General features: G+C 36.9%; 1 protein-coding gene across 1 annotated transcript in view; it reads left to right on the top strand.

Annotated features, from left to right (window-relative positions):
• Positions 1-21,884, top strand: part of LOC128661250 (uncharacterized) — a 138,306-nt gene extending 116,422 nt beyond the window's left edge. Inside the window, exons 8-9 of the mRNA XM_053715526.1 lie at positions 19,985-20,157; positions 20,438-21,884. Of these exons, the coding sequence (XP_053571501.1) occupies positions 19,985-20,157; positions 20,438-21,133 (869 nt within the window). The 3' untranslated portion in view covers positions 21,134-21,884. The remainder of the gene's footprint in view (positions 1-19,984; positions 20,158-20,437) is intronic.
• The last annotated feature ends 337 nt before the right edge of the window (positions 21,885-22,221 follow it).

The following is a 22,221-nucleotide window of genomic DNA, read 5'->3' as shown; positions in this document are numbered from 1 at the left end:
GGAAATGTCCTTTAAATTTAAGCTTGAACACCTCTGCATGTTACTTCGGGAGGTTTTAGTGACTCTGGATGATTGTGATTCCACCAGAGAAATTGTGTAAGATAGACAAATATCTAGAGGTGCCTACTTACACTGATGTTTTTCCAGTTCCTAAAAGAATTTCGGAAATTGTAAAAAAAGGAATGGGATAGACCAGGTATACCGTTCTCTCCCCCTCCTAATTTTAAGAAAATGTTTGCCATATCAGACACCATTCGGGATTCTTGGCAAACGGTCCCTAATGTGGAGGGAGCTATTTCTACCCTGGCTAAGCGTACAACTATACCTATTGAGGACAGTTGTGCTTTCAAAGACCCTTTGGATAAAAAGTTAGAGGGTCTTCTAAAGAAATTATTTATTAATCAGGGTTTTCTTTTACAACCTACGGCTTGCATTGTTCCAGTCACTACTGCAGCAGCTTTTTGGTTTGAGGCTCTAGAAGAGTCTCTGAAGGTTGAAACTCCATTAGATGACATTTTGGATAGAATTAAGGCTCTCAAGCTAGCTAATTCTTTTATTACTGATGCCGCTTTTCAAATTGCTAAACTAGCGGCGAAAAATGCAGGATTTGCCATTTTAGCGCGTAGGGCATTATGGCTCAAATCTTGGTCTGCTGTCATCAAAATCTAAGCTTTTAGCTATTCCTTTTAAAGGTAAGACCCTATTCGGGCCTGAATTGAAGGAAATCATTTCTGACATTACTGGAGGTAAAGGCCATGCCCTACCTCAGGATAAGTCTGGTAAGATGAGGGGTAAACAAAATTATTTTCGTTCCTTTCGAAACTTTAAAGGAGGACCCTCTGCTTCTTCTTCCTCCACAAAGCAGGAAGAGAACTTTGCTCAATCCAAGTCAGTCTGGAGACCCAACCAGGCTTGGAATAAAGGTAAACAATCCAAGAAGCCCGCTGCTGCTACAAAGACAGCATGAAGGGGCGGCCCCCGATCCGGGACCGGATCTAGTAGGGGGCAGACTTTCTTTCTTTGCCCAGGCTTGGGCAAGAGACGTTCAGGACCCTTGGGCACTGGAAATCGTGACCCACGGGTATCAACTGGAATTCAAGGATTTTCTCCCAAGAGGGAGATTTCATCTTTCACGATTATCTGTAAACCAGATAAAAAAAAAAGAGAGGCGTTCTTACACTGTGTTAAAGACCTCTCTACCATGGGAGTAATTTGTCCCGTTCCAAAACTGGAACATCGGCAGGGGTTTTACTCAAATCTTTTCGTGGTTCCCAAAAAAGAGGGAACTTTCAGACCCATTTTAGATCTCAAGTGTCTACACAAGTTTCTCAGAGTTTCATCATTCAAGATGGAGACTAAACGAACAATCTTACCAATGATCCAGGAGGGTCAATATATGACTACCGTGGACTTGAAGGATGCATACCTTCATATCCCTATTCACAAGGATCTTCATCAGTTCCTAAGGTTTGCCTTCCTGGACAAACATTATCAGTTTGTTGCTCTTCCCTTCGGGTTAGCCACAGCACCCAGAATCTTCACAAAGGTTCTAGGGTCTCTCCTAGCGGTTCTCAGACCGCGGGGCATAGCAGTGGTGCCTTATCTGGACAATATTCTGATTCAGGCGTCGACTTATCATTTGACAAAATCTCACATGGACATAGTATTGTCTTTCCTGAGAACTCACGGTTGGAAGGTGAACATAGAAAAGAGTTCACTAGTTCCACGGACAAGGGTTCCCTTCTTGGGGACTCTGATAGACTCGGTAGACATGAAAATATTTCTGATGGAGGTCAGAAAAGCAAAGATTCTAAATACTTGCCGAGCACTTCAGTCCATTCCTCGGCCATCAGTGGCTCAGTGTATGGAGGTCATTGGATTAATGGTAGCGGCAATGGACATCATTCCGTTTTCCTGCTTTCATCTCAGACCACTGCAGCTGTGCATGCTCGGACAGTGGAATGGGGACTATGCGAATTTATCTCCTCAGATAAATATGGATCAAGAGACCAGAGACTCTCTTCTTTGGTGGTTGTCACCGGATCATCTGTCCCAGGGGACTTGTTTCCGCAGACCCTTGTGGGTTATAGTGACAACGGACACCAGCCTACTGGGCTGGGGTGCAGTCTGGAATTCCCTGAAGGTTCAGGGTGTTTGGACTCAGGTGGAGTCTCTACTTCCAATCAATATTCTGGAACTGAGAGCAATATTCAATGCGCTTCAGGTGTCGCCTCAGTTGGCTTCGGCCAAATTCATCAGATTCCAGTCGGCAATTTACATCCCAAGAGTAGAAAACTGGGAAGCGGATTTTCTAAGTCGTCAGACTTTTCATCCAGGGGGAGTGGGAACTCCATCCGGAGGTGTTTGCCTCATTGATTCGTCAATGGGGCAGACCGGAACTGGATCTGATGGCATCTCATCAGAATGCCAAGCTTCCACGTTACGGATCCAGGTCAATGGATCCACAGGCCGAACTGATAGATGCCTTGGCAGTGCCTTGGTCGTTCAGCCTAGCTTATGTGTTTCCACCATTTCCTCTCCTTCCACGCATGATTGCTCGAATGAAACAGGAGAGAGCTTAATTAATCCTGCTAGCGCCTGCGTGGCCACGCAGGACTTGGTATGCGGATCTAGTGGACATGTCCTCTCTGCCACCGTGGAAACTTCCTTTGAGACAGGACCTTCTCATTCAAGGTCCTTTCCAACATCCAAATCTAAATTCTCTACAGCTGACTGCTTGGAGATTGAACGCTTGATTCTATCTAAGCGAGGATTCTCTGATTCGGTCATCGATACTTTGATACAGGCTCGAAAGCCTGTTACTAGAAAAATCTATCATAAGATATTGCGTAAATATCTTTATTGGTGTGAATCCAAGGATTACTCATGGAGTAAAGTTAGGATTCCCAGGATTTTGTCTTTTCTCCAAGAAGGATTGTAGAAAGGGGTATCAGCACGTTTCTTAAAGGGACACATTTCTGCTTGGTCAATTTTGCTTCACAAACGTTTGGCAGATGTGCCAGATGTTCAGTCTTTTTGTCAGGCTGTATCTAGAATTAAGCCTGTATTTAGACCAATTACTCCTCCCTGGAGTTTGAATTTAGTTCTTCGAGTTCTTCAAGGGGTTCTGTTTGAACCTATGCATTCCATAGATATTAAATTGTTATCTTGGAAAGTTCTGTTTTTAGTTGCTATTTCTTCTGCTCAAAGAGTTTCTGAGCTTTCAGCGTTACAGTGTGATTCGCCTTATCTTATCTTTCATTCTGATAAGGTGGTTTTACTTACCAAACCTGGATTTCTTCCTAAGGTTGTCTCAAATAAGAATATTAATCAGGAAATTGTTGTTCGTTCCTTGTGTCTGTTACATAACCTGGACGTGGTCTGTGCCTTGAAGTTTTACTTGCAGGCGACTAAGGATTTCCGTGAATCATCTTCATTATTCATTGTTTATTCTGGAAAGCGTAGGGGTCAGAAAGCTACGGCTACCTCTCTTTCTTATTGGCTGAAGAGTATCATCCACCTGGCGTATGAGACTGCTGGACAACAGCCTCCTGAAAGAATTACAGCTCATTCTACTAGGGCTGTGGCTTCCACATGGGCCTTTAAAAACGATGCTTCTGTTGAACAGATTTGTAAGGCTGCGACTTGGTCGTCCCTTCATACTTTTTCCAAATTTTCCAAATTTAATACTTTTGCTTCTTCTGAGGCTGTTTTTGGGAGAAAGGTTCTTCAAGCAGTGTTGCCTTCCGTTTAGGTCTCTGTCTTGTCCCTCCCGTTTCATCCGTGTCCTGTAGCTTTGATATTGTATCCCACAAGTAAGGATGAAATCCATGGACTCGTCGTATCTTGTAGAAGAAAAGGAAATTTATGCTTACCTGATAAATTGTTTTCTTCTACGATACGACGAGTCCACGGCCCTCCCTGTCATTTTAAGACAGACTATATTTTTTATTTAACAACTTCAGTCACCTCTGCACCTTTTAGCTTTTCCTTTCTCTTCCTAAAACCTTCGGTCAAATGACTTGAGAGGTCCCAACGCTGCTTTTTAACGCTCGCTGGTATTACGAGTCAGGCAGGTACAGGTGTACCGTTCACTTTTTTTCCGCGACTCAAGGCTACCGCAAATCTCCTTACGTCAATTGCGTATCCTATCTTTTTAATGGGATTTGCCTAACGCTGGTATTACGAGTCTTGGAAGAAATGAGCGGTAGACCCTCTCCTGTCCAGACGCATTTACAAGTCAGTAGTTAAGAGTTTTATGGGCTAACGCCGGAACATAAAGCTCTTAACTAAAGTGCTAAAAATTACACTAACACCCATAAACTACCTATTAACTCCTAAACCGAGGCCCCCCCACATCGCAAACACTAAAATACATTTTTTAACCCCTAATCTGCCGACCGGACATCGCCGCCACCTAAATTATACCTACTAACCCCTAATCTGGTGCGCCTAACATCGCCGACACCTACATTATATTTATTAACCCCTAATCTGCCGCCCCCAACGTCGCCGCCCCCACCACCTACCTACAATTATTAACCCCTAATCTGCCGACCGGACATCGCCGCCACTTTAATAAATGTATTAGCCCCTAAACCGCCACACTCCCGCCTCGCAAACACTAGTTAAATTTTATTAACCCCTAATCTGCCCCCCCCCCCCCAACGTCACCGACACCTACCTACATTTATTAACCCCTAATCTTCCAACCCCAACGTCGCCGCTACTATAATAAATTTATTAACCCCTAAACCTAAGTCTAACCCTAAGTCTAACCCCCCCTAACTTAAATATAATTTAAATTAAACGAAATAAATTTAACATAATTAAATAAATGAATCCTATTTAAAACTAAATACTTACCAATAAAATAAAGCCTAAGCTAGATACAATATAGCTAATAGTTACATTGTAGCTATCTTAGGATTTATTTTTATTTTACAGACAACTTTGTATTTATTTAAACTAATTACACCTAATCAAATCCCCCTAATAAAATAAAAAAGCCCCCCAAAATAAAAAAAATTCCCTACCCTATACTAAATTACAAAAAGGGCCTTTTGCGGGGCATTGCCCCAAAGTAATCAGCTCTTTTACCTGTAACAAAAAATACAATACCCCCCAACATTACAACCCACCACCCACACACCCCTACTCTAAAACCCACCCAATCCCCCCTTAAAAAAACCTAACACTAACCCCCTGAAGATCACCCTACTTTGAGCCGTCTTCACCCAGCCGGGCACAAATGGTCCTCCATACGGCAGAAGTCTTAATCCGATCGGGGCAGAAGAGGTCCTCCAGACGGTAGAAATCTTCATCCAGGCGGCATCTTCTATCTTCATCCTTCCAGAGCGGGTCCATCTTCAATCCAGCCGATGCGTAGGATCCTCTTCAAACGAAGTCCTAACGAAGAATGAAGGTTCCTTTAAATGACGTCATCCAAGATGGCGTCCCTTGAATTCCGATTGGCTGATAGAATCCTATCAGCCAATCGGAATTAAGGTAGGAAAAATCCTATTGGCTGATTGGATCAGCCAATCGGATTGAACTTCAATCCGATTGGCTGTTCCAATCAGCCAATAGAATGCGAGGTCAATCCTATTGGCTGATTGGATCAGCCAATCGGATTGAACTTCAATCCGATTGGCTGATAGCATCAGCCAATAGGATTTTTCCTACCTTAATTCCGATTGGCTGATAGGATTCTATCAGCCAATCGGAATTCAAGGGACGCCATCTTGGATGACGTCATTTAAAGGAACCTTCATTCTTCGTTAGGACTTCTTTTGAAGAGGATGCTCCGCGTCGGCTGGATTGAAGATGGACCCGCTCCGGAAGGATGAAGATAGAAGATGCCGCCTGGATGAAGATTTCTACCGTCTGGAGGACCTCTTCTGCCCCGATCGGATGAAGACTTCTGCTGTATGGAGGACCACTTGTGCCCAGCTGGGTGAAGACGGCTCAAGGTAGTGTGATCTTCAGGGGGTTAGTGTTAGGTTTTTTTAAGGGGGGATTGGGTGGGTTTTAAAGTAGGGGTGTGTGGGTGGTGGGTTGTAATGTTGGGGGGTATTGTTTTTGGGTTTTTTTACAGGTAAAAGAGCTGATTACTTTGGGGCAATGCCCCGCAAAAGGCCCTTTTAAGGGCTATTTGTAATTTAGTATAGGGTAGGGAAATTCTTTTATTTTGGGGGGCTTTTTTATTTTATTAGGGGGATTAGATTAGGTGTAATTAGTTTAAAATTCTTGTAATTCTTTTTTTTTCTTCCGTAATTTAGTTTATTTAATTTAATTGTAATTAATTGTAGGTAGTTTAGGTTATTAATTTAATGATAGTGTAGTGTTAGGTGTAATTGTAACTTAGGTTAGGATTTATTTTACAGGTAATTTTGTCTTTATTTTAGCTAGGTAGTTATTAAATAGTTAATAACTATTGTACCTAGTTAAAATAAATACAAAGTTGCCTGTAAAATAAAAATAAATCCTAAATTAGCTACAATGTAACTATTAGTTATATTGTAGCTAGTTTAGGGTTTATTTTATATGTAAGTATTTAGTTTTAAATAGGATTAATTTATTTAATTATGTTAAATTAATTTCATTTAATTTAAATTATATTTAAGTTAGGGGTGGTTAGGGTTAGACTTAGGTTTAGGGGTTGATTACTTTATTATAGTGGCGGTGACGTTGGCGGTGGCAGATTAAGGGTTAATAAATTTAATATAGTTGCGGCGACGTTGGGGAGGCAGATTAGGGGTTTATAAGTATAATGTAGGTGTCAGCGATGTTGGGGGCAGCAGATTCGGGGTTTATAAGTATAATGTAGGTGGCGGCGGTGTCCGGAGCGGCAGATTAGAGGTTAATAATATCATGTAGGTGTCAGCGATAGCTGAGGCAGCAGATTAGGGGTTAATAAGTGTAAGATTAGGGGTGTTTAGACTCGGGGTTCATGTTAGGGTGTTAGGTGCAGACGTAAATTTTCTTTCCCCATAGGAAACAATGGGGCTGCGTTAGGAGCTGAACGCTGCTTTTTTGCAGGTATTAGGTTTTTTTTCACCCAGCTCAGCCTCATTGTTTCCTATGGGTAAATCGTGCACGAGCACGTTTTGCCAGCTTACCGCTACCGTGAGCAACGCTGGTATTGAGGTGAGATGTGGAGCTAAATTTTGCTCAATGCTCACTTTTCTGAGGCTAACGCCGGCTTGCAGAAAACTCGTAATACCAGCGTTGTTTAAAGGGAGCGGTAAGAAAAAAAGGAGCGTTAGCACCGCACAGCCTTACCGACAAAACTCGTGATCTAGCCGTTAGTGTGTGTAAAAATGAAAATTGAAAAATTTCCACCATACACTTTCTCCAATTTTTTTTGGCTAAAACGGTTGCTTCAAAGGAATCAAAGCACACCATATACAATACCTTGGGGTGTCAACATTTAAAAAATATACACTTTCATGGCAGTAAATAAACTGGGGTATGCGATAGGTCCCAAACTAAAGCTAGGCCTATCAGAAGAAATACTCTCACTTTCAACCAGTGGTGTTTTTTTGCAATAACTTACAACAGTCTCTCCTAAATCATAGTCTAAAAGTAATGTGTCTGTAAAAATGAAAATTGAAAAATGACCGTACTATACTTCCTGTACTATATGTCTGATACTCGCTCAGTTACTGTTCTGTTTAGCACTTCCTGTACTATATGTCTGATACTCGCTGAGTTACTGTTCTGTTTAGCACTTCCTGTACTACATGTCTGATACTCACTGAGTTACTGTTCTGTTTATCACTTCCTGTACTATAGGTCTGATACTTGCTGAGTTACTGTTCTGTTTAGCACTTCCTGTACTATATGTCTGATACTCTCTCAGTTACTGTTCTGTTTAGCACTTCCTGTACTATATGTCTGATACTCGCTCAGTTACTGTTCTGTTTAGCACTTCCTGTACTATAGGTCTGATACTCGCTCAGTTACTGTTCTGTTTAGCACTTCCTGTACTATATGTCTGATACTCGCTGAGTTACTGTTCTGTTTAGCACTTCCTGTACTATATGTCTGATACTTGCTGAGTTACTGTTCTGTTTAGCACTTCCTGTACTATATGTCTGATACTCGCTGAGTTACTGTTCTGTTTAGCACTTCCTGTACTACATGTCTGATACTCCCTGAGTTACTGTTCTGTTTAGCACTTCCTGTACTATATGTCTGATACTCACTGAGTTACTGTTTTGTTTAGCACTTCCTGTACTATATGTCTGATACTTGCTGAGTTACTGTTCTGTTTAGCACTTCCTGTACTATATGTCTGATACTCACTGAGTTACTGTTCTGTTTAGCACTTCCTGTACTACATGTCTGATACTCCCTGAGTTACTGTTCTGTTTAGCACTTCCTGTACTATATGTCTGATACTCGCTGAGTTACTGTTTTGTTTAGCACTTCCTGTACTATAGGTATGATATTCGCTGAGTTACTGTTCTGTTTAGCACTTCCTGTACTATAGGTCTGATACTCGCTGAGTTACTGTTCTGTTTAGCACTTCCTGTACTATATGTCTGATACTCGCTGAGTTACTGTTCTGTTTAGCACTTCCTGTACTATAGGTCTGATACTCGCTGAGTTACTGTTCTGTTTAGCACTTCCTGTACTATATGTCTGATACTCGCTGAGTTACTGTTCTGTTTAGCACTTCCTGTACTATATGTCTGATACTCGCTGAGTTACTGTTCTGTTTAGCACTTCCTGTACTATATGTCTGATACTCGCTGAGTTACTGTTCTGTTTAGCTCTGTTTAGCATAGGAAACAATGGGGCTGCGTTAGGAGCTGAACGCTGCTTTTTTGCAGGTGTTAGGTTTTTTTTCACCCAGCTCAGCCTCATTGTTTCCTATGGGTAAATCGTGCACGAGCACGTTTTGCCAGCTTACCGCTACCGTGAGCAACGCTGGTATTGAGGTGAGATGTGGAGCTAAATTTTGCTCAATGCTCACTTTTCTGAGGCTAACGCCGGCTTGCAGAAAACTCGTAATACCAGCGTTGTTTAAAGGGAGCGGTAAGAAAAAAAGGAGCGTTAGCACCGCACAGCCTTACCGACAAAACTCGTGATCTAGCCGTTAGTGTGTGTAAAAATGAAAATTGAAAAATTTCCACCATACACTTTCTCCAATTTTTTTTGGCTAAAACGGTTGCTTCAAAGGAATCAAAGCACACCATATACAATACCTTGGGGTGTCAACATTTAAAAAATAAACACTTTCATGGCAGTAAATAAACTGGGGTATGCGATAGGTCCCAAACTAAAGATAGGCCTATCAGAAGAAATACTCTCACTTTCAACCTGTGGTGTTTTTTTGCAATAACTTACAACAGTCTCTCCTAAATCATAGTCTAAAAGTAATGTGTCTGTAAAAATGAAAATTGAAAAATGACCGTACTATACTTCCTGTACTATATGTCTGATACTCGCTCAGTTACTGTTCTGTTTAGCACTTCCTGTACTACATGTCTGATACTCACTGAGTTACTGTTCTGTTTATCACTTCCTGTACTATAGGTCTGATACTTGCTGAGTTACTGTTCTGTTTAGCACTTCCTGTACTATATGTCTGATACTCTCTCAGTTACTGTTCTGTTTAGCACTTCCTGTACTATATGTCTGATACTCGCTCAGTTACTGTTCTGTTTAGCACTTCCTGTACTATAGGTCTGATACTCGCTCAGTTACTGTTCTGTTTAGCACTTCCTGTACTATATGTCTGATACTCGCTGAGTTACTGTTCTGTTTAGCACTTCCTGTACTATATGTCTGATACTTGCTGAGTTACTGTTCTGTTTAGCACTTCCTGTACTATATGTCTGATACTCGCTGAGTTACTGTTCTGTTTAGCACTTCCTGTACTACATGTCTGATACTCCCTGAGTTACTGTTCTGTTTAGCACTTCCTGTACTATATGTCTGATACTCACTGAGTTACTGTTTTGTTTAGCACTTCCTGTACTATATGTCTGATACTTGCTGAGTTACTGTTCTGTTTAGCACTTCCTGTACTATATGTCTGATACTCACTGAGTTACTGTTCTGTTTAGCACTTCCTGTACTACATGTCTGATACTCCCTGAGTTACTGTTCTGTTTAGCACTTCCTGTACTATATGTCTGATACTCGCTGAGTTACTGTTTTGTTTAGCACTTCCTGTACTATAGGTATGATATTCGCTGAGTTACTGTTCTGTTTAGCACTTCCTGTACTATAGGTCTGATACTCGCTGAGTTACTGTTCTGTTTAGCACTTCCTGTACTATATGTCTGATACTCGCTGAGTTACTTTTCTGTTTAGCACTTCCTGTACTATAGGTCTGATACTCGCTGAGTTACTGTTCTGTTTAGCACTTCCTGTACTATATGTCTGATACTCGCTGAGTTACTGTTCTGTTTAGCACTTCCTGTACTATATGTCTGATACTCGCTGAGTTACTGTTCTGTTTAGCACTTCCTGTACTATATGTCTGATACTCGCTGAGTTACTGTTCTGTTTAGCACTTCCTGTACTATAGGTCTGATACTCACTGAGTTACTGTTCTGTTTAGCACTTCCTGTACTATATGTCTGATACTCGCTGAGTTACTGTTCTGTTTAGCACTTCCTGTACTATATGTCTGATACTCGCTGAGTTACTGTTCTGTTTAGCACTTCCTGTACTATATGTCTGATACTCGCTGAGTTACTCTTCTGTTTAGCACTTCCTGTACTATACGTCTGATACTCGCTGAGTTACTCTTCTGTTTAGCACTTCCTGTACTATACGTCTGATACTCGCTGAGTTACTCTTCTGTTTAGCACTTCCTGTACTATACGTCTGATACTCGCTGAGTTACTGTTCTGTTTAGCACTTCCTTTACTATATGTCTGATACTCGCTGAGTTACTGTTCTGTTTAGCACTTCCTGTACTATATGGCTGATACTCGCTGAGTTACTGTTCTGTTTAGCACTTCCTGTACTATATGGCTGATACTCGCTGAGTTACTCTTCTGTTTAGCACTTCCTGTACTATAGGGCTGATACCCGCTGAGTTACTCTTCTGTTTAGCACTTCCTGTACTATAGGTCTGATACTCGCTGAGTTACTGTTCTGTTTAGCACTTCCTGTACTATAGGTCTGATACTCGCTGAGTTACTGTTCTGTTTAGCACTTCCTGTACTATATGTCTGATACTCGCTGAGTTACTGTTCTGTTTAGCACTTCCTGTACTATACGTCTGATACTCGCTGAGTTACTGTTCTGTTTAGCACTTCCTGTACTATAGTCTAATACTCGCTGAGTTACTGTTCTGTTTAGCACTTCCTGTACTATACGTCTGATACTCGCTGAGTTACTGTTCTGTTTAGCACTTCCTGTACTATATGTCTGATACTCGCTTAGTTACTCTTCTGTTTAGCACTTCCTGTACTATAGGTCTGATACTCGCTGAGTTACTCTTCTGTTTAGCACTTCCTGTACTATATGTCTGATACTCGCTGAGTTACTGTTCTGTTTAGCACTTCCTGTACTATATGTCTGATACTCGCTGAGTTACTCTTCTGTTTAGCACTTCCTGTACTATAGGTCTGATACTCGCTGAGTTACTCTTCTGTTTAGCACTTCCTGTACTATATGTCTGATACTCGCTGAGTTACTGTTCTGTTTAGCACTTCCTGTACTATAGGTCTGATACTCGCTGAGTTACTGTTCTGTTTAGCACTTCCTGTACTATATGTCTGATACTCGCTGAGTTACTCTTCTGTTTAGCACTTCCTGTACTATAGGTCTGATACTCGCTGAGTTACTCTTCTGTTTAGCACTTCCTGTACTATAGGTCTGATACTCGCTGAGTTACTGTTCTGTTTAGCACTTCCTGTACTATAGGTCTGATACTCGCTGAGTTACTGTTCTGTTTAGCACTTCCTGTACTATAGGTCTGATACTCACTAAGTTACTGTTTTTGTCTAAAACTAATGAAGCTGTGAGCTTAGGAAAGTGCAAGAGAAGGAGACTGTTCCTGTCTATCCCCTCTAGTGAGTGAGGCTATAAAACCTACAGTTCCCAGAAGGGATAACGTCCCACTGAGGCCTTACTACAGCAGATATTCAGTAGTATATATACCGATACAGTTATATACCGATACAGTTATATACCGATACAGTTATATACCGATACAGTTATATACTGATACAGTTATATACTGATACAGTTATATACCGCTACAGTTATATACCGCTACAGTTATATACCGATACAGTTATATACCGATACAATTATATACTGATAGTATTTTATACTGATAGAATTTTATACTGATACAGTTATATACCGAAACAGTTATATACCGATACAATTATATACTGATAGAATTTTATACTGATAGAATTTTATACTGATACAGTTATATACCGATACAGTTATATACCGATACAGTTATATACCGATACAGTTATATACCGATACAGTTATATATACCGATACAGTTATATTCTGATACAGTTATATTCTGATACAGTTATATACTGATACAATTATATACTGATATAATTATATACTGATACAGTTATATACTGATAGAATTATATACTGATACAATTATATACTGATACAATTATATACTGATACAATTATATACTGATACAGTTATATACTGATACAGTTATATACTGATACAGTTATATACTGATACAGTTATATACTGATATAATTATATACTGATACAGTTATATACTGATAGAATTATATACTGATACAGTTATATACTGATACAGTTATATACTGATACAATTATATACTGATACAGTTATATACTGATACAATTATATACTGATACAGTTATATACTGATACAGTTATATACTGATACAATTATATACTGATACAGTTATATACTGATACAATTATTTACTGATACAGTTATATACTGATACAATTATTTACTGATACAATTATATACTGATACAATTATATACTGATACAGTTATATACTGATACAGTTATATACTGATACAATTATATACTGATACAGTTATATACTGATACAATTATTTACTGATACAATTATATACTGATACAATTATATACTGATACAGTTATATACTGATACAGTTATATACTGATAGAATTATATACTGATACAGTTATATACTGATAGAATTATATACTGATACAGTTATATACTGATACAGTTATATACTGATACAATTATATACTGATACATTTATATACTGATACAGTTATATACTGTTACAATTATATACTGATACAATTATATACTGATACAGTTATATACTGATACAGTTATATACTGATACAGTTATATACTGATACAGTTATATACTGATACAGTTATATACTGATACAGTTATATACTGATACAATTATATACTGATACAGTTATATACTGATACAGTTATATACTGATACAATTATATACTGATACAGTTATATACTGATACAGTTATATACTGATACAGTTATATACTGATACAGTTATATACTGATACAATTATATACTGATACAGTTATATACTGATACAATTATATACTGATACAGTTATATACTGATACAATTATATACAGGTATACCTCACTTTACTGCGATTCGCTAATACAGCGCTTTGTGGAGATGAAGTTCAACCTCCAAGGATTTTGAAACAGTGCTGTAATCATCGTGAGATTGCGAGAAAAGTGACTGGCACCATTTTGTTATGCGCAGTTCACTCTGTTTACAGCATTACAGGGCAATATGTTTCTCAGTGCTATAGTCTGGCAAACTTGACTACAGTAATTGTCACTATTTTACAGGTACAGTATTTATTGAATGCTAATTGAATACTTGCTGTGCTAGTGTTAAACTAAACATAGCACTATTGTACCCCTAATATATGTTAGTTCAAACATTTTTTTCAAGTTTTTAAACACACTGGCAAGTGAAAAGAAAGCTAAAACTGCCTTGTTTCACTTTAACCAGAGATAGTAGTCGCACCACCAAGTTCAATGAATAGTTTACTTTATTGAGCCAAGATCAAAAAATCAGCAACGTTTCGGACACAAGTCCTTAATGATGCAAGATTACTGATACGGTTATATACTGATACAGTTATATACTGATACAGTTATATACTGATACAGTTATATACCGATACAGTTATATACTGATACAGTTATATACTGATACAGTTATATACTGATGCAGTTATATACTGATACAATTATATACTGATACAGTTATATACCGATACAGTTATATACCAATACAGTTATATACTGATACAGTTATATACTGATACAGTTATATACTGATACAGTTATATACTGATACAGTTATATACTGATACAGTTATATACCGATACAGTTATATACCGATACAGTTATATACCGATACAGTTATATACCGATACAGTTATATACCGATACAGTTATATACTGATACAGTTATATACTGATACAGTTATATACTGATACAGTTATATACTGATACAATTATATACTGATAGAATTATATTGGAATCGGGTGTGTTCTGATAGCGCTTGCAGAAGATGTCCCTCATAAGTTGGTGGGGGGGGGGGGAAGAAAGCAAAAATGGGTGCCAATACCATATTCTGGTTTATCACTGGTGATGTTTTTTGTGTGTTCCAAGAATCTAGTCTTCAGTGTTCTTTTTGTTCTACCTATATAAATTTTATTACAGCTACAGGTTAACTGGTAAACAACAAATTCGGATTTGCAGTTCATCAAGCTACCAATTTCAAATTTGTTGTTTTCATTATCTGTGATCCATTTGTTTTCTTCCTTGTTTTTACTGATATGTTCGCAACACACACAGTTTTTCCGGTTACATTTGTAGAAACCTTTTGTTTTCGTTTTTAGCCAATTTATATATAATATATATATTTTTTACACACTTTTTTAACTGAAATATTTTTCTTATAAATAAAACTTTTTTCTTCTGGTTATCAGCTTATAATAAACTGGAACTTCCTTCCATTTTACCCTCTGTCCACATTTACAGTGTGGTAAGAATTGGAAGTTCCCACAAGCAGCCTCCGTTTCCACAACAACCGTTTCCACAGTAACTAAGTGGTTGCCTTTTGATCCAGCATACTTAACTAACATTATATATATTATATATATTATATATAAAGAATATATACAAACTGTTTATATACAACTACATATATTCATACATCCAAATATTTATTTGGGGGCATATTCCCTTGCCTCCCTTACTCTTGCTTTGGTGTTAACATACACCATCCATTTCTACTCGTCGCTGATCCCTGTGATCTAACAGGTGAGCATTTATTATCATTCATTTTGATCTCAATTACTCACCACTCATCTGGGGATATTCCCATTTTTGCTTTCTTCCCCCCCCCCCCACCAATTTATGAGGAACATCTTCTGCAAGCGCTATCAGAACACACCCGATTCCAATCCTCACTACTTTCGTCTCACCCAGGAGGAATGAGACATTACTAATAGCAGCAAGCATTGGACATCCTCATAGAGCTTTTCACTATATAACTACTATTGCTCTAATTGTGGCGCAACTATCTACAACCCTCTCTCTTCACCTGATAGAATTATATACTGATAGAATTATATACTGATACAGTTATATACTGATACAGTTATATACTGATACAATTATATACTGATACAATTATATACTGATAGAATCATATACTGATACAATTATATACTGATACAGTTATATACTGATACAGTTCTATACTGATACAGTTATATACTGATAGAATCATATACTGATACAATTATATACTGATACAGTTATATACTGATACAATTATATACTGATACAGTTATATACTGATAGAATCATATACTGATATATGATTGAATGCTAATTGAATACTGTGCTGTGCTAGTGTTAAGCTAAACATAGCACTATTGTACCCCTAATATATGTTAGTTCAAACATTTTTTTCAAGTTTTTAAACACACTGGCAAGTGAAAAGAAAGCTAAAACTGCCTTGTTTCACTTTAAGGCGGTTTTCACTTTACATCGGGGCTCCAGTCCCTAACCCGCTGTATGAGCGGGGTATACCTGTACTGATACAGTTATATACTGATACAGTTATATACTGATACAGTTATATACTGATACAATTATATACTGATAGAATTATATACTGATACAGTTATATACTGATACAGTTATATACTGATACAGTTATATACTGATAGAATTATATACTGATAGAATTATATACTGATACAATTATATACTGATAGAATCATATACTGATACAATTCTATACTGATACAGTTATATACTGATAGAATCATATACTGATACAATTCTATACTGATACAGTTATATACTGATACAGTTATATACTGATAGAATCATATACTGATACAATTATATACTGATACAGTTATATACTGATACAATTATATACTGATAGAATCATATACTGATACAATTATATACTGATACAGTTATAAACTGATAGTTATATACTGATACAATTATATACTGATAGAATCATATACTGATACAATTATATACTGATACAGTTATATACTGATACAGTTATATACTGATAGTTATATACTGATAGAATCATATACTGATACAATTATATACTGATAGAATCATATACTGATACAATTATATACTGATAGAATCATATACTGATACAATTATATACTGATACAATTATATACTGATACAATTATATACTGATACAGTTATATACTGATACAATTATATACTGATACAGTTATATACTGATAGAATCATATACTGATACAATTATATACTGATAGAATCATATACTGATACAATTATATACTGATACAATTATATACTGATACAGTTATATACTGATACAGTTATATACTGATAGTTATATACTGATACAATTATATACTGATAGAATCATATACTGATACAATTATATACTGATACAGTTATATACTGATACAGTTATATACTGATAGTTATATACTGATAGAATCATATACTGATACAATTATATACTGATAGAATCATATACTGATACAATTATATACTGATAGAATCATATACTGATACAATTATATACTGATACAATTATATACTGATACAGTTATATACTGATACAATTATATACTGATACAGTTATATACTGATAGAATCATATACTGATACAATTATATACTGATAGAATCATATACTGATACAATTATATACTGATACAATTATATACTGATACAGTTATATACTGATACAGTTATATACTGATACAGTTATATACTGATACAATTATATACTGATAGAATCATATACTAATACAATTTTATATACTGATACAGTTATATACTGATAGAATCATATACTGATACAATTATATACTGATACAGTTATATACTGATACAATTATATACTGATACAGTTATATACTGATACAATTATATACTGATAGCATTATATACTGATACAATTATATACTGATAGAATCATATACTGATACAATTATATACTGATACAGTTATATACTGATAGAATCATATACTGATACAATTATATACTGATACAGTTATATACTGATACAGTTAAATACTAATACAATTATATACTGATACAGTTATATACTGATACAATTATATACTGATAGAATCATATACTGATACATTTATATACTGATACAGTTATATACTGATAGAATCATATACTGATACAGTTATATACTGATACAATTATATACTGATACAGTTATATACTGATACAATTATATACTGATAGAATCATATACTGATAGTTATATACTGATACAGTTATATACTGATACAATTATATACTGATACAGTTATATACTGATACAGTTATATACTGATACAGTTATATACTTGTACAGTTATATACTGATACTCTTATTTAATGGTCATTAAACTTCTGGGTAGAACTACAATAACAGGGTTAGTAGTTTTGCCTGCAGCTCTCCCCTAAGCCGTTCCTATTTTAACCCATAACAGGTGATGTTTGGTTAAGCTCCACATCGTCACACAGGGCAGCGCCATCTTGTAACTCGTGTATTCTCGCATCCTGTGACACAAGCAGTGCACTTTGACAGGTCAATAAAGTTGCCAGCGTTTTGATACATGTGCTGTGCACTTTGGTCAAAAGCACTAAGCAGGTGGTTATACTTAATAAATGAGAATTGTTAAGTGCTCATTTTCCAATAAAACAAGTAAACTGTTTGCTGTTTTTACCACAATCTGTTTCTTTTTATGTTAACTTTGACTTAGCATTTTTGTTTTTACTAAAGTATTATTATTATTATTATTATCAGGTATTTGTAGAGCGCCAACAGATTCCGCAGCGCAAGTAGTAGTTTCATATCCCTTTAAGCATGCACAATAAAGAGCACAAGATGTACATTGTTGCAGTTTAATTTGACATAACACACATTAATAAGCTCTCAGAAATAATAAGGAGCATAATATGAGTTGTGAGTTTGCACCGACTCTGTCACAGGGGGCGAGAATACTTAAAGGGCCATAAAATCCACCATTTTTCTTTTTATATTCTAAGAGAACAAACAGTTTGAAACAACTTTCCCATTTACTTCTAATATCTAATTTGCTTCATTCTCTTGGTAGCCTTTGTTGAAGAAACAGCAATGCACATGGATAAGCCAATAATAACATTAGGTAGATATGTGCAACCACAAATCAGCAGCTCCTGAGCCTACCTAGGTTTTCAGCAAAGGATACCAAGAGAATAAAACACATTAGATAAAAGAAGTAAATTGGAAAGTTATTTAAAACTGCTGCTCTCTCTGAATTGTGAATTAGTAGAAAAATGTTGGGTTTCATGTCCCTTTAAGCTCCAAAATGGCAGCACTTAGTGTAAAGATGCCGAGCATCAATAAGGGGTTAGAACAAGAGAACCTGCAGACGCAGGAGGAAACTAGCCTGGTGTGTGTTAATCCTGGCACTGTATTTGTGCCCAGCAGTATAATGTCCCTTTAAGGAAGGTTTTGAGGGACTGGTGGTTTCTTTAGTGCATACAATCAGGCTGTATCTAGACGTGAGCGTTCATTTGTTTTAAAACATATGGCCGCCGGCAGCATCTTATTTCTTCTTGTGAAAGTGCAAACCCATAGGTAAAGCAAATCTGTCATCCTCATTATTGCCTGAGTACAGAATCCTGCACCATCAGCCCCTGAGGTTTTCATACAACTCATCTTGCGAGTGTTGTCTTTGCCAGAGGTGGGAGGGAGATATAAGTAGGGGCAGCACTGCACTAATCACTGACCGCAGAGTGAACGGGATTGGTTAAAGGGACAGTGTACATTAGATTTTGCTTTGCATAAATGTTTTGTAGATCACCTATTTATATAGTCCATCTGTTAGGTGTATTTGTAACAATGTATAGTTGCTTATTTTTAAATAACATTGTGCTGATTTTCAGACTCCTAACCAAGCCCCAAAGTTTTAGTTGTCTACACATTCCTGTAGCTCCTGTTTGTTCATTGGGTCTTTTCATATGCAGGGGAGGGATCTGCTCTGCCTGTTTTCCCAGCCCCTTTCACTGGGTGTCCAGCCTAACCTCATCAACAGTGCTAAACTGGGAGCTTCTAAGTACGTTTTTAAAAGGTTTTATATTGGATGTTTAGATCAGTATCTGTGCATGTTCTTCTTTATAGTAGTGTCTTTTATATGCAGTTGAATGAAGATTTGTGTATACTGTCCCTTTAAGAATTCATTCTGGGATTTATCTATAATGAGGATGCTTTATTAGTACCGCATGATATCACCCTGACATTAAAGGGCATGGTCCTTGTGTATAACCTCACAATGAAAACTCAGGTTGCATAATATTGAAAAAACATATAGCAGAAAATGTATTAATCAGCAACAATTTATTAATCCGGTTTTACTACAATCTGGATTGTAAAATTTATATTATATTAAATTGTATTCATATTTTGTCTTTTTGTTTCTTCTTTGTAGATAATAGGTTGAATATTACACACCCTCATCAGAGAACGGCAGAAATTAGACTGTTACCATCCAGCCCAGAAGAACTGAATTCTAATGACTATTCCCAGCAGACGACGGAAGATGATGAGGAACTCACTGATTATGGACACGACTCATGCACCGATATTAAGAAAGACTTGAAGGTAAAAAAAAAAGATCACCTCTTATCTCATCAAATGATTTCTACAGAGGAGAAACCTTACACATTTACCGAGTCTTCAAACCGTTTTAAAGAAAAAGAAAGTCTTCAATCCCAGGAAATGTTTCACACACAGGATAAACGGTTTACTTGTACAGAGTGTGGAAAAAGATTTGCACTAAAGTCACATCTTCTAAAACATCAGAATGTTCACACAGGGATAAAACCTTTCAAATGTAAAGACTGTTTTAAATGTTTTATGCAAAAGTCATATCTCCTAAAACACCAAAAAAAACCACACAGGGGAGAAGCCTTTCAAATGTACCGAGTGTGAGAAGAGTTTTGCAAGCAAGTCGTATCTTCTAAACCACCAAAATATACACCGAGGGGAAAGGCCTTTCATATGTAAAGAATGTGGAAAAACTTTTACTTATATGAAAGGTCTATTATTACACCAAAGAATTCATACAGGGGAGAAACCATTCATGTGCACAGAGTGTGGGAAATGTTTTACACATAACAGTAATCTCATGTATCATAAAAGGACGCACACAGGGGAGAAGCCTTTTGCTTGTAGAGAATGTGGGAAATGTTTTACACAAAGAAGTACCCTCACTGTTCATGAGAGTATCCACAGAGGGGAGAAACTATTTACTTGTGTGGAATGTGGCAAAAGTTATTCCTACAGGTCAGATCTCCGAATGCATCAAAGGATTCATACAGGGGAGAAACCGTTCATGTGTACGGAGTGTGGAAAATCCTTCATACAGAAGTGCCATCTCACAGATCATGAAAGGATCCACACAGGGGAGAGGCCATTCACATGTACAGAATGTGGGAAACGTTTCACACTAAAGAGTCATCTCACATATCATGAAAGGACCCACACAGGGAAGAAGCCATTCACTTGTACAGAATGTGGGAAAAGCTTTTCAGTCAAGTCTATTCTCCTAAAACACCAGATTAGTCATACAGGGTAAAAATACATTTATAGAATGTGGAAAACAACAAAAAGACCTTATAAAAACCAAATAATTCATACAGGGGAGAAGACGTTTGTATGCACAAAATTAAGAAAACTTACGCTAAAGCAAGGTCTCTTAATAAAGCATGGGAGTGTGGCTTTCACATGTTGGAATGTGGGAAAAAGCTTTTAAAAGACATTTTGATTCTCTACTATGCATTTGATAACCAGTGGTCATCTCTAACACTAGGCACCAGAGAGGTTAGGACCTGACACTGTTTTACATAGAGAGACCTTTCTCTCGAGTAGTCACACACCTCCCTAGAATACAGATGATAACCTGTGGTATTAGTTACTAGGGATATCTTTCTTGTGAGGTAAAAGTTTACTAGTCTAATTCACTTAGAGAAACAGTAGACCCCTTTATTAAAGGGACATTGAACCCAAACTTTTTCTTTCGTGATTCAGACAGAGCATGCAATTTTAAGCAACTTTCTAATTTAATCTATTATCAAATTTTCTCCATTCTCTTTTTATCTTTATTTGAAAAGCAAGAATGTAAGTTCAGATGTCGGCCCATTTTTGGTGAACAACCTGGGTTGTTCTTGCTGAATGGTGGATAAATTCACCCACCAATAAACAAGTGCTGTCCACGGTTCTACACCAAAAATTGGTTGGCTCCTTATCTTAGATGCCTTCTTTTTCAAATAAAGATAGCAAGAGAATGAAGAAAAATTGATATTAGGAGTAAATTAGAAAGTCTTAAAATTGCTGCTCTATCTGAATCACAAAAGAAAAAAATTGGGTTCAGTGTCCTTTTAAATAGAAGGGTTCCTCCCATTTAAATTAAAGATTACATGTTTTATCTAAATTGTGATGAGAAGTGAATTGTGAAACCCTAAATAGTATGTGAATTAATGCTGAAATATTAACAGTAAAGTGTATAAACAGCACACTTTTTATTACTAGGTACAGTACATTATAAGAAATTACATTAAAATATTTTGTTGCTATTTTATGTGATGTCTCTTTTGAGAAGGTTTTCTGTTTATTGACAAAATACACTTTTTGAAATCACGTTGTCTACTTCACAAATGTCGTGTG

The sequence above is a fragment of the Bombina bombina genome, chromosome 5 (assembly GCF_027579735.1).
Source record: "Bombina bombina isolate aBomBom1 chromosome 5, aBomBom1.pri, whole genome shotgun sequence".
NCBI classification, from domain to species: Eukaryota; Metazoa; Chordata; class Amphibia; order Anura; family Bombinatoridae; genus Bombina; species Bombina bombina.
The sequence above is the reverse complement of the archived record's forward strand: the minus strand, read 5'-3'. Positions and strand labels throughout refer to the sequence as shown.